A 12,490-nucleotide genomic window follows, 5' to 3' on the forward strand; every position below is an offset into this window, starting at 1 on the left:
AACAACAACAACAAAAAAAAACAACAACTTTATTTTGCCTGTTCGGAAAACAGGATACTTATTTGGAGAAAATCCTTGGAAATGTCAAATGCATGTAGGCAAAATTTCATGGGAAGGAATATCCAGTTATAAAGAATACAACAATTGCACATGTCGTTCAACTGGACACTGCTTCTGTAAAAGTTTAACTTCAAGGCAATGTTTTGAAAGTTTACCAGATTTTTATCATTATTACACAGTAGATGTCGATAAAGGTGTGCGTAAGTTTTGTATTGTGTCAAGTGCTTCTGTCTGTCTGTACGTAAAAGTGAGGGGGATATAAGGTTTGTATAGTATTATAATTAAAATCTTTGCAATGATGTATGTTATAGTACTACAACGTAATTAGTACGTTGTGGTACCACAGTAAAATTAAGTATACTTTTGAATGATATAACAATTTATCTAATATTTTTAATATTTTGTAGTTACGTTAGATATTTGTCTATTTATATATTTATATGATTAGGTGCGCTAGTTTTTAATCCCGTAGCTATGTTTGTATAATATGGGGCTTATCTAATTTATATTCAAATACAAAAGTTATTAATTTCGGTAAGTTAGCGGCCCGGCATGGCCAGGTGGTTAAGGCACTTGACTCGTAATCCTAGGGTCGCGGGTTCGAATCCCCTTCACACCAAAAATGGTCGCCTTCTCAACCGTGGGGTGGGTATAATGTTTCGGTCAATCCTACTATTCGCAGATATCTTTCATGTAGCTTTATGCGCAATTAAAAAATAAACAATCACCAAGTTAGGTAGGGTAGACTTTTTTTAATGACACAATTTTTAGAATACTGGTTTTGTATCTATATGTGTGTGTGTTTTTTCTGTCTTTTCTAAACAGAATACTCTGTAACACACAGCTACATTGTAGGGATCGAACCAAAATTGTATTGCTATACGCACTTGTGCTTTTAGCGGAACCATCGCAAAACCGATGCGAACCGAGTTTTATTTCTTCACGTCAATAAATACCCGCTTCGACGCACGTAAACTGCATGTAGGGATAACTTTCACATAAATTTCATGGTTGAATAAACACAAACCAGTTAAGACGGAACAAAAAAAAAAACAAACGAAATTTGCTGAGCGAAAGTAGGGTTAGGGTTAGCAAACAGACAAATCAGTATTTTTGATACAATCATCAGTTTTGTTTTTCTCGTGTGGCAATGCACATTCTGTAGCATCATTTGACTATTATTTTGAACATCCAGATATAGAATGAGTTGTATGTTATGCGGCATGGAAAATAATCCAACATTGATTTGAAGGACATGCAGAAATGGCACTTGCTTGAATGGTGCCTATGTCTGCAGGGACATACTGTTTTTCTATTGCATCTTCTCCTTTCAAATACTTTTTCAGTCGATCAACATTTCTTTATTTTTCGACGGACTAACTTGAAACTTTGCAGAGTTTTACCTTGATCCAGTAAGCCCAAAAATATTTCCTTTTTTATTTAGATATTTTAACTTGATTTTATGTGGTCTAAAGTCAAACAACCCCAAAATTTGATATCTTAGGATTTTATGCTGGTATATTTACAGCAATCAAGATAAAAAAAATTGACAAATGCAAATATTCATGCATCTAACACATTGATATAATAAATGTGTGTTTATTAACGGAAGAGGTAAGTGTGCCACAGAAAGCATAATTTTAGGAGTTTTGACAATTACCGCAGTATTTCGGTCAATTTACAAGGGATGTGGTGCAAATATACTTTTTACAGGTCTCATGCATATGCATACAAAAGTGATGCCCGGTATGGCCAGGTGGCTAAGGAGCTCGACTCGTAATCTGAGGATCACGGTTCGAATACCAGTAACACTAAACATGCTCACCCTTTTAGCCGTGGGGGCGTTATATTGTCACGGTCAATCCCACTATTCGTTGGTAAAAGAGTAGCCCAAGAGTTGGCGATACATGGTGATGACTAGCTGTCTTCCTTCTAGTTTTATACTGCTAAATTAGGGACGGCGCAGATAGCCGTCGTGTAACTTTGTGCGAAATTAACAAACAAACAAGCGTACAAAAATGTTAAATATACCCATTTTTGATAAATTTAGGGTGATCAAATGGTTTAAATAAGATCCATAGTTTTAAAGGTTTTGGTCAATTACCTAGCCATATATCGACTACTTTAGATGAGATTTAGTATAAAGACATTCTTTGCAGACCCCAAACAGAGCTATGGACAATTTTTGAAATTTTTTCTTTTAGTATTTTTAACGAGGAAAGCAAAATTTGGGGTTTTAGCGAACTATTAATGTGTATGTTAACCAACTTAGCTAGGATTTGGTACAAAGATACCTTCTTGCAGGTCCCAAGCAGGGATATAGACAATTTTAGGATTTTCAGGTTTCTAAATTCGCCATCTGAGGATTGCTTGGCAGAGTCCTGTTGCATTCATTCGTGGATATTTTATACGAATGTAGTGTGTGTATATATATTTACAAATAAAAATCCTTTCCTATGATATACGTCTTTGGTGCTTTAAAAATAATTTGGGGAAATACAACTGTTTGTCATGTATTTGGAAAATGTTATGGATGATAAGTATTAGTCGAATACAGCCAGGATGCCTCAAAAATTATTTTATAATTGTTCATATTTTTCTGTTTGGCATTGGTTTTATGGTTGATAAGTACTAAGTATCCGTTTTTAGATTCGTGCACCATGAAAACGCTTTATATGCGAATAACTCGCTGTATTCACATATAGTGGTTTAACAAGTAAAGGATCGTTTCGTAGACTTGTGTAAATTTTTGTTTTACTTTTACCCGTTTGTTGCTATTCACAAAACTACACAGTGAACTATCTGTGTTCTGTCCACTACCAGCATTGGAAACTCGTCTGGCGGGAGGGGCATTTTTGTTAAACTAGAAGGAAGCTTCTATACTTTGGGCTTGTAGCTCTGGAACAGTCGATGTCGCTTCAGTTTCAAAACACCGTACTGTGATCGATGTCCTGTCCTCAGGTTCCATAAGGGCAGTTCGCTTTTCTCCTATTTCAGGTACACATCTCTGTGGAGGATATTATACGGTTAATACTATAACCGCTTGAACAAGTAGTGTATTTTGGTTTTAATTATAGGATAGTTAAAGTTTGTTTTGTTTTGAATTTAGCGCAGAGAGCGCTCGTGCCGGGCTAGGATAGTAAAGACTCTTAACATCAGTATTCGGAAAAACAGGTTTAACATGAATTGATTTCTTTTGTATGAAAGTTGGTTAAATATTAAACTTTTTTTTCATATACGCTTAAGTTTTTTAATAAATTCAAATTTTAGGAATTAACACCGGCAGTAAAAACAGAGGTTTTAATTATAAGGTCGCTTGTTTGTATAATTTCTCTTTGCCCAATAGTTTTGATAAAAAAATAAAAAAGCTAGTGCCAAAAATGTTAGAGTACAGGAGATTCTTCAAAACAAGTGTTCATTTTTGTTTCGTATTGAGTGAAATCAAAGGATTTTCGTATTCGTAGTTTCTAGTTGTGTGATGGCGCCTGTAACAGATCGTGCGTTTCTCATAACATACGAATGTGTCTGACAAATACTGTACGGCGCGCCCTCTTAGGAGACGGGTACTATTGGCTGGAACGACGTAGCCGTTTGGCGGGAAAGCCCAAAAGTTAGACACAACAGAGTTAGGGACGACGAAAACGTAACAAAACCATTATTTCGCTCCCTCAGTTATTCAATTGTTACGAACAGTTTTTCGTTTTAAAATATCAAAAACAGGTAAATAAAGTGTAGATTTTGCCATTATCACTTGAGAAAATTATTTTAAGATTGAAGAGGGGGAGCGCGACGGATACTTTGCCGAGTTAGGGAGCGACGCAGTACACAGTTTGGAAAACAGTCTTAGTGGTGCCACCCAAGTGACAGGTTTATAGGCCTTTGAAACAGCTTCAAATTTGAGTTTCAATTTCCCATCTTAATGCCTGTTGAGCTTTCCTTAGTATAGAATGTTTAACTCATTCTTTTCGTGTTTCTTGATTCGTGCTGTAAAGATATTTACATTAACAAGAATAAGCTGTTTTCTCATTAATTAATCGAAATGTTTCAATTCTTATACATATACACACATTAATTTCTTCTTGGCAATATTCTAGCATGATACCAGTGGGCGAGCAACTAACTACATATGTATGTTCAATATAGTGAATGCACAAAATATTTTTCTCAAATTACATCGGTTCGAGATTGCTTCTGACGAAGTCGTAAAGTGAAATATTATGCGTACAAGTTAAGGTTTTAAGGCTTAGCATGGCCAGTTGGTTAGGGCACTTGTCTCGTAATCTGAGGGTCGCGGGTTCCAAACCCTCTTAAACCAAACGTGCTCGCTCTTTCAGCCATGGGAGCGTTATAATGTAACAGTCAATCCCACTATTCGTTGGTGGAAAAGTAATCCAACAGTTGGAGGGAGGGTGATGACTAGCTGCTTTCCCTCTAGTCTTACACTGCTAAGTTAAGGAAGGCTAGCGCAGATGGCTCTCGTGTAGCTTTACGCGAAATTCAAAAATTAAAGTGGAGAAAGAAAGTGTTTTGTGTATATTCACTGTAACAAACACATGAAGTGGGAGCTCCAGTTAGCGTTCACAAAAATTAGAATACTGTACTTTTGTATATTTATCAATTGTTTATCGAAAAAATTTTTTTTCGCCATAAAGAAGGTTCCAAACGCAACTCGTGTCGATAACAAATGTTTTAGTCCACGAGTAATCAGGCAACGATAATGGTTTATAGTGTTTATTATTACGTCCCTTTTATCAACCTCACATTTGTGGGAGATGAGGCACGTGGGAGTGTCCCTCCCGTCCGGCATCATGGATAGTGAGTGCAGATGTCAGCATAACGAACTTGCATTTTACAAGTTGAAAGAAACGTAACCCTGCTAGTTGGTTGTCAACAAATAATGAGGAAATACGGTGTAGTTAGCGTCTCCGCTTTTAATGCAATAAATTACGAAGAAGAGGGAGCGGTTGTGTCCTTAGTAACTTTCCTTGTTAATTGTCTAGCCTAGTTTGTGCGTGCACGAGAAGTGGAAGATCTTCGGTAAAAATGTTACATGTGTATATATATCAACAGTTAACACTAACCCATTGATATAAATCACAAATGGCTTCTGTACGTTGTGATGTTCGTATAAAGCTTTTACCTCTTATTGAGACTGCGAAATGCTATGGAAATATTAAGGATTCACTTCATTATCAATGAAGTGGTTTGGCAGAGACTACATACAGAGGTACTTATAATGACAAGAAATGCATACTGTTGTTGCTACCATCAACAAATCAGTAAACTAATGGAAAGTTCAGGTTTAATCAAAGGTGTTGTTTTTGTTTTTTCCCGCGAAGCTACACGAGGGTTGTCTGCGGTAGCTATCTATAATTAAGCAGTCTAAACCTAGAGGAAGGGCTACTATTAATCACTACTCACCGTTAACTCTGGGCTACTCTTTTACCAACGAATAGTAGGATTGACCATCATATTTGTAACACTGCCACGGCTGATAAAGCAAGCATGTTTGGTGTGACGGGGATTCGAACCCGCGACTCTCAGATTACGAGTCGAACGCCTTAACTTGTCATGCCTGTGCTGTTATGCTTCTTATTTAGGGGGTTTATTTTCTGTATGCTTTATAATGATTACTTAAGTCTGGGACAAATTTAAGTGAAATATACACGAAAAACAATAATTTCTGAAACAATTGTAGCATTTATTTACTCATTTATCAGGTTACGAGTTTTTTCTGTCATTTTTAGAATGTGTTGAAAATTTTACGTATTATAATTTATCCCGGACGAGTCTCACATTTATTATGTTAGGTAAGTTATGTATTACGATTTAAAATGACTGAATTTATATGTTTAATTTAGAAGTTAATTAAATGTAGATATATATTAAATTTATGATATTTACCAACAAGATTGATGCACACGATTTTCTTTCTTAACACAAATATATTTTAGTATAGAAACAATACAATTTATAATAACGGTTATTACAAATAATGATCTATATACAAGAGTTTTACAAACTTTTAAGGCCCGGCATGGTCAGATGTTAAAGCACTCGATTCGTAATATGAGGGTCGCGGGTTCGAATCCCCGTTGCACCAAACATGCTCGCCCTTTTAGTCGCGGGGGCGTTATAATGTGTTGGTCAATCCCACTATTCGTTGGTAAAAGTGTAGCCCAAGAGTTGTCGGTGGGTGGTGATTATTAGCTGCTTTCCCTCTAGTCTTACACTGCTAAATTAGGGGCGGCTAGCACAAATAGCTTTCGTATAGCTTTGCGCGAAATTCAAAACAAACAAACAAACTTACTTATTAACAATACTGCCGCTTGACAGTTATAAATCCAAAATTTGAAGGAAGGAAGAAGAGGTTAACAAAACCTGACTCTCCTAGGTAGATAAACATCAATACCCATATACCCAAACAGAGAGAGAGAACAATACTGAGTCATCTATCTTGTTGGGAAATGAGTTTTATTAACGAGCGTGTTCACTAGTCACAAATTGCTTTTATGTTGTTGATAAACAGGCACACTTCTCTTGGTGGGTAGCTAGCTTGAAGTACTCGTAATTTTTTACCGACTACAGTGTCTAATGTCCTCGTAGAAATACTAACGTTCAAAGTTAATTCTCATGAAGTTGAACGGTTCATAATGCTCGAAATATATAAACGTTCATAGTTTTCCGATTAATAAGCGTTTATCGCTATTATAGCTTCTGAGACTTTCAGTATACTGACTTTATCTGACCAACAATATTCTATTACTATCTCATTACGTGCAGATTTATAAACTTTAATCGAAATTCTCAAAATTTCACTTGGCCCAACAATATTTGAAGATAATTTAGTGCTTTTATAAAGCACTAATATATTGTTGATTCTTACACTCGAGAATCTTCTACAAATGTAGAGAACAGGCGGAACTTGCGCAATACATATTTGGCCATATACGCTTTATGCATTCAACTGAAACAAACGTAACATTCAAATACATGTATAACAGTAAATCCGTTACAATAAGTATCAGAGATTTATCATATGAAACATTATACTCTGTTTAATGATTTATTTAAAGTTTGTGATAAAGTGGTAACAAATCTATAACTTGTAGTTTTCCTTTTTTTCTGAACAATGTAAGTTATGAATTTGCAATGACCATGCAATAATTATGTAATTACCAGTGATTTATGTTCAATACTTTATAGAGTATTCCAAAAATAATCTGTTTGAACTTGTTATGTATTCTCTATCAGTTTACTCAGATGAATGTATTATAATAAATGGAATTACAATAATACAAGTTACCAAAACAAACAAAAAAACACCAAAAGTGGACGTTTATTGTTTTAGACCCACAAAGATTGTGTATTGTTTGTCGTTAAATTTCAGGTTAAATTAAATTTTTAATTAACTGACAAGAAGAAAAGTAGCTAGCTGGTCTATACCATCAATTACCAACATTTGGTCACTTTACTAAAAAACAATGGGATTGACCGACATATAACATCTCCAAGGAGGCGAGCATCTTTGGTGACGGGTTTAAATTTGATAACCCACAGATTGTGGATTTAGCGCCCAAATCACCAGATGATTTATATATTTGAAATAGCGAATTTCCAAAAAACAAAAAGCGTTCTGTCATATAATATAACAGCTTGGATGACAAGAAAACTGAACAATTAGTTCTGATACTAGACTATCAAGGTTGAATTTCGAACTTAAAACAGCTGCTGTAAGATAATAGCTTGTTACAATAATTTTGTCTTTAGAATGCGTGTCTGATAATCGTGTGCAAGTGTTTCGTTAATAAGAATAAGGCGATAGCTGTGTCCATAAATAGGAACAAGGCGAAAACTGTACGCAAATAAAAACAAAGCGAAAGTTGCGTCTGTGAATAAGGTGAAAGCTGGATCCGTGAATTGGAACAAAACTAAAACCTTGTTCGTGAATAACGGCAGAGCGGAAGCGGTGGTATTTCATGAGTTTAGTTAATATATTGTTGCCGTTTTTAGAAAAAAACAACAACAAACTTGAGTCTTCGTACTGTATTCATTATACGCATGGGTGGGCTTATAAGCGACGTTTGGAGAGTGACAGAAACCAGACTCGGAAAAATTTTGTAAACGATAAATTTTACACATCGACCTTAAGAGTTATTTAGATTTCTAGTTCAATACTTAGGTTTATAATATTAATATAAAAGTTTTGTGTTGAAGCTTGAAAGACGTATTTATATCCTGTACATCATTAAAATTGTACCGAATTAACTGTACCGGTAATTTCCAAACCTTTTTCCTTGACGATACCTTATCTCGCTTATTTCGATTTATGGAATATCCCTGCTACCACACGCAATATTTTGTGCGTATAATTTTGTTTTTAATAATTTGTGAAGCTCTCGCGACACACGAGGAGATGCAGTTTGGAAACCGCTGAATCATACTCATGACCAATTGGTTTTTAGTGTTAAACTAAGTAAATATATTCCTCTGGAACGTTAGTATTAATTTCGTGTGTTATGTAATATTTCTGTTTCAATTATTTAGTCAAGGTCTAAACAATAAATATATTTATATTTACAGGTTTGGTATCATGTTCACCAAATCCATGTAAAAATGGAGCTTCTTGTGTATCTTACCGTCCAGGAGAGTCTGTCTGTAGGTGAGTGGAGTAATTTGTCTAAGCAGGTGACAATTTGTTGTCACAGTCAAAATGTTTATGGGTATTGTTATGTTCAAATCAACTTTTATAATGATAATGGTACTGGATAACCGATGTTTAGTGCCTATTCTCGTTACTGGCAGTGAATTACACTGAAAGGCTTAAATATTTTATTTATCTTAGGCCTAGGAGACAATCATGCATGATCTTAACCGTACGTAATTATTTCAAAATTATTTAAATCATTTTTAGACCTATTATAACTCTAGCTTCCTGTAAGTTTTGGTCCAGTGTTAAAACATCTTAACTAGGCTACATGATACGTTTCAAATATAATTTTCGTTTTATCAGCAATGAGGCCTAACAACTTTACACACAGTCTTGTACACTGTATACATACACAAGTTATATACAATATAACATATGTGCACAAATATTAGTATTTTTAGAATACCTTTTTTTGGCCTGGGTACACACGTCATTTAACTAGAATGTTATATGACCTGCTTTAATGTTTAACGCCGCTTCGGGAGCGATACAGGCGTTTAATAGAGTAATTGATGTTCGAGTTCATCAGTAACATTTATCACTTTATTTTGTCTTAAACTAAATATTGAATTTCGTACAGAATTTTTGTATTTTACAATTATACCTCTACACAAACGCGGTGTTAAGTTTTATGTAGTATATATGTATTAAGTTTCAACCACAAGGGTCATGATAAACGACAAAATCTGTGTCTGGCTTTTTGGTCCTTGCATTTTTTTAGTCGGGGAGGAAATGCTTTCAGGCGTTTCTCAGCGGTCCATAATTAGGGAGTTACCAGTCTAAAGTAAGATAAGGTTTTTTGTTATCTTTTTTAAGCTTAACAGTTCTCTTATATATCTCTCTTTTTAGATATAATGTGTCTTGAATACAAAGTAGATTTATAGAGGGCTATTTTTTTATCAACAGATATTGTGGGGGCCCACACTCGAAACCAGTTCATGAAGTCTTCGTTTAAAAACATTTTCTTTCTGCATGCTTCACTATAAGATTTTTTAAAGAACAAATAAAATGTTTGATTTGGCAATGGTTTTCACAATGTGTATATGTAGTTTAAATTAGGTTATCTAAGGGTAATATTTTATTTACCGCACTTCAATCCTTCAAAGTATATGCTTATCGTAGCAGTAATTATTTGTTTGATTTTTTAACAAAAAAACAAGCAAGAAAAGTACAGTGTGAAAGACATAACCGGTAAGTGGCAAACAACAGTAGACTTTGTTACCCACTCTACGAATGAAACGTCATCTTCGTTCTTTGAGTAGTATTAACATATTTCCATTCGAATCGCATATTAATGTGTTGATTAATTAAATTAGGTATATAGGTCACTCAGTAATTTTAATATCTACATGTATGGTAATCATATTTTAAACTGTTCAGTTGTTTTGCTCGTGTTCCACAGATATGTTTTATATATTACTGATGTAATAATTAATCCTTTTCAAGGACATATTAGACACCGAAATTCTGGTTCATGTGATAGATAAGGTTTGCATAAGTTACTGAACTAGCTACGTATAAGGCCTTGTCCCAACCAGTTTATCAACATAAAACAAGAAGGTAATTTGTGATTGAGCTCAAGTATGTTAGGCCCGGCATGGCCAGGTGACTTAGGCGTTCAACTCGTAATTTGAGGGTCGCGGGTTCGAATCCCCGTCGCCCCAAACATGCTCGCCCTTTCAGCTGTGGGGACATTTATAATGTGACGGTCAATCCCACTATTCGTTGGTAAAAGAGTAGCCCAAGTGTTGACGGTGAATGGTGATGACTAGCTGCCTTCCCTCTCGTCTTACACTGCTAAATTATGGACGGCTAGCGTAGATAGCCCTTGTCTAGCTTTGCGCGAAATTCAAAAACAAATAAACAAAAACAAACAATTAAATATGTTAACCAAACATGGGCTTCTGAGCCAAAAAAAGAAAAACGAGGGGTGGGTGTTAATCCCACAATACACTTTTTAAATTATGACCCTCATCAACAGTCAAAATCATATTTTGGCGAGTCCTAAAATAAAGATATTCGTGCAAAAATGGTAACAAAGATTGCTTTGGTTCGGTTGGTGATAACGCTACATTGTGAGAGATGTGTGGATGTTAATAGTTACAATTTGAAAACTACAGTCTTGAGTGCTAAGTGTGACAAAAGAATATACAATTGCCAATTAACAGGCCCTTTAAATCTCTAATGACGTTTTTTGCCAGCTTTAGGTGACATTTTGATGAATATATTAAAACACTGAAATGACATCTGTTTTTTTTTTAAACGCATTAAGAAATCTTGCGTCGGTCAATTAAAACAACACAGTTACCATTGGCGTGTTTTTGCCGTGACATCTGCCTTTCAAACAAATGTGAAAATAAGCACTAATCGCATTGCGTGGATAGTATAGCTGTCGAAAGTTGTTAAGTGAAAATGGCTAAACGCCATCTTAGAATAAGTTCAGTATCGTTATTCGATCTTGAAGACGGAAGACTCCATTACGTCTGTACTTTGTTTTTTCAACTTAGATTCCATTTCTGAAACCTTTTTTAGTATAATTTTTCTGATAGTGTGAGGCACCAACTGCCTCTAATTTGAACGCTATGCTCATGTCAAAACAAAGGTGAACAGTCTGTGGCAGGCCTGTCATTTACAAAACATCCCATGTTGTGGCATGTGGCACAGATATTTTTTTGGAAATTTCCACACGTACTTCGGATGTTACTAAAATGTATGACATATAACTAATCACTTCATTTAATTTGTAACAATTCATTTTAATTCGACTGCTTCAAATTCTCTATTCATTTATAAAGATTTTGGATTAAGGTACTTTTTTCGGGTCAGAAGTTACCTAAAAATTCAGCGCTTGAAATTGGCACAACTGCTAAAATGGTTAGCTGCATTTTCACTTCTAGTGGGTGGCGAGGAATCAGCGAGACCACGCGCTATCACCCTAAGATTAATTCGAACTCTCCCTGTATCCTGAAAAAAAGAAAAACTTATCACAGCAATACAAGTGGTTTGCGAAGTTAATTATCTTTTAAGTGATGAAGCAGGATAAGCCCAGGTGTATTGCTGCTGTGATATAAAAACGGAAGCTTTGATTTATGTTTTGTATATCGTTTTTTTTTTTAGATCTTCAGTACAGAGAGTGAAGTCTGTTGGAAAGTGATCGTTATCTTTAATACATTTTATATGTAGCTCATATTTGTTAAAAATATATATTCTTTAGTTTATTACTGGTAAAAATGGCCTTACAGTTATTGAAAGTGTTTGAAAATCGCACATGTGGCCTACGAACCAGTGTAGGTTGCCTATCATTGTTTGTGTTTTTTTTTTTTTTAACGCCAAACCCTACAGGGGGTCACGTGTGTATGTCCATCCGTGGAGATCGTAATATTCTAGGGTTATAAGCTTATTGGTGATTCATCGTGGTAGGAGCTGTTGCATGAATTTTATTTTATTGGTATTATTCATATTTACTTTGGAACCTTAAACGATGGTTTTTGCCAGTCACTAGTCCAAGTCTTCATTATAGTAGTTTAATGTGATAGTGAGTTATTGATTCACAAATAATAAGTGTAAGATATTTTCGAATTCAAGCTTTGAGTTTCATAAGACTGACAAGAATAACTTCCAGTATGTCCTCTGCAAGTACAGCAGTATGTCTACGGATTTACAACGCTAAAATCAGGGGTTCGATTCCTCCCTGCGGGCTCAGCAGATAGCCCGATGTGG

The 12,490-nt window shown here is 35.1% G+C and overlaps 1 protein-coding gene across 3 annotated transcripts in view; it reads left to right on the forward strand.

Annotated features, from left to right (window-relative positions):
* LOC143248866 (uncharacterized) overlaps positions 1-12,490 on the forward strand; it is a 117,046-nt gene that overhangs the window by 19,972 nt on the left and 84,584 nt on the right. For all 3 annotated transcript variants that reach the window (XM_076497728.1, XM_076497727.1, XM_076497726.1), the window contains exon 2: positions 8,644-8,722. Coding sequence is in view for 1 of the 3 variants with exons in the window: in XM_076497726.1 (XP_076353841.1) it covers positions 8,644-8,722 (79 nt within the window). In the remaining 2 variants the exon portion in view is untranslated. The remainder of the gene's footprint in view (positions 1-8,643; positions 8,723-12,490) is intronic.

The sequence above is a fragment of the Tachypleus tridentatus genome, chromosome 4, assembly GCF_004210375.1.
Source record: "Tachypleus tridentatus isolate NWPU-2018 chromosome 4, ASM421037v1, whole genome shotgun sequence".
Taxonomy (NCBI): Eukaryota; Metazoa; Arthropoda; class Merostomata; order Xiphosura; family Limulidae; genus Tachypleus; species Tachypleus tridentatus.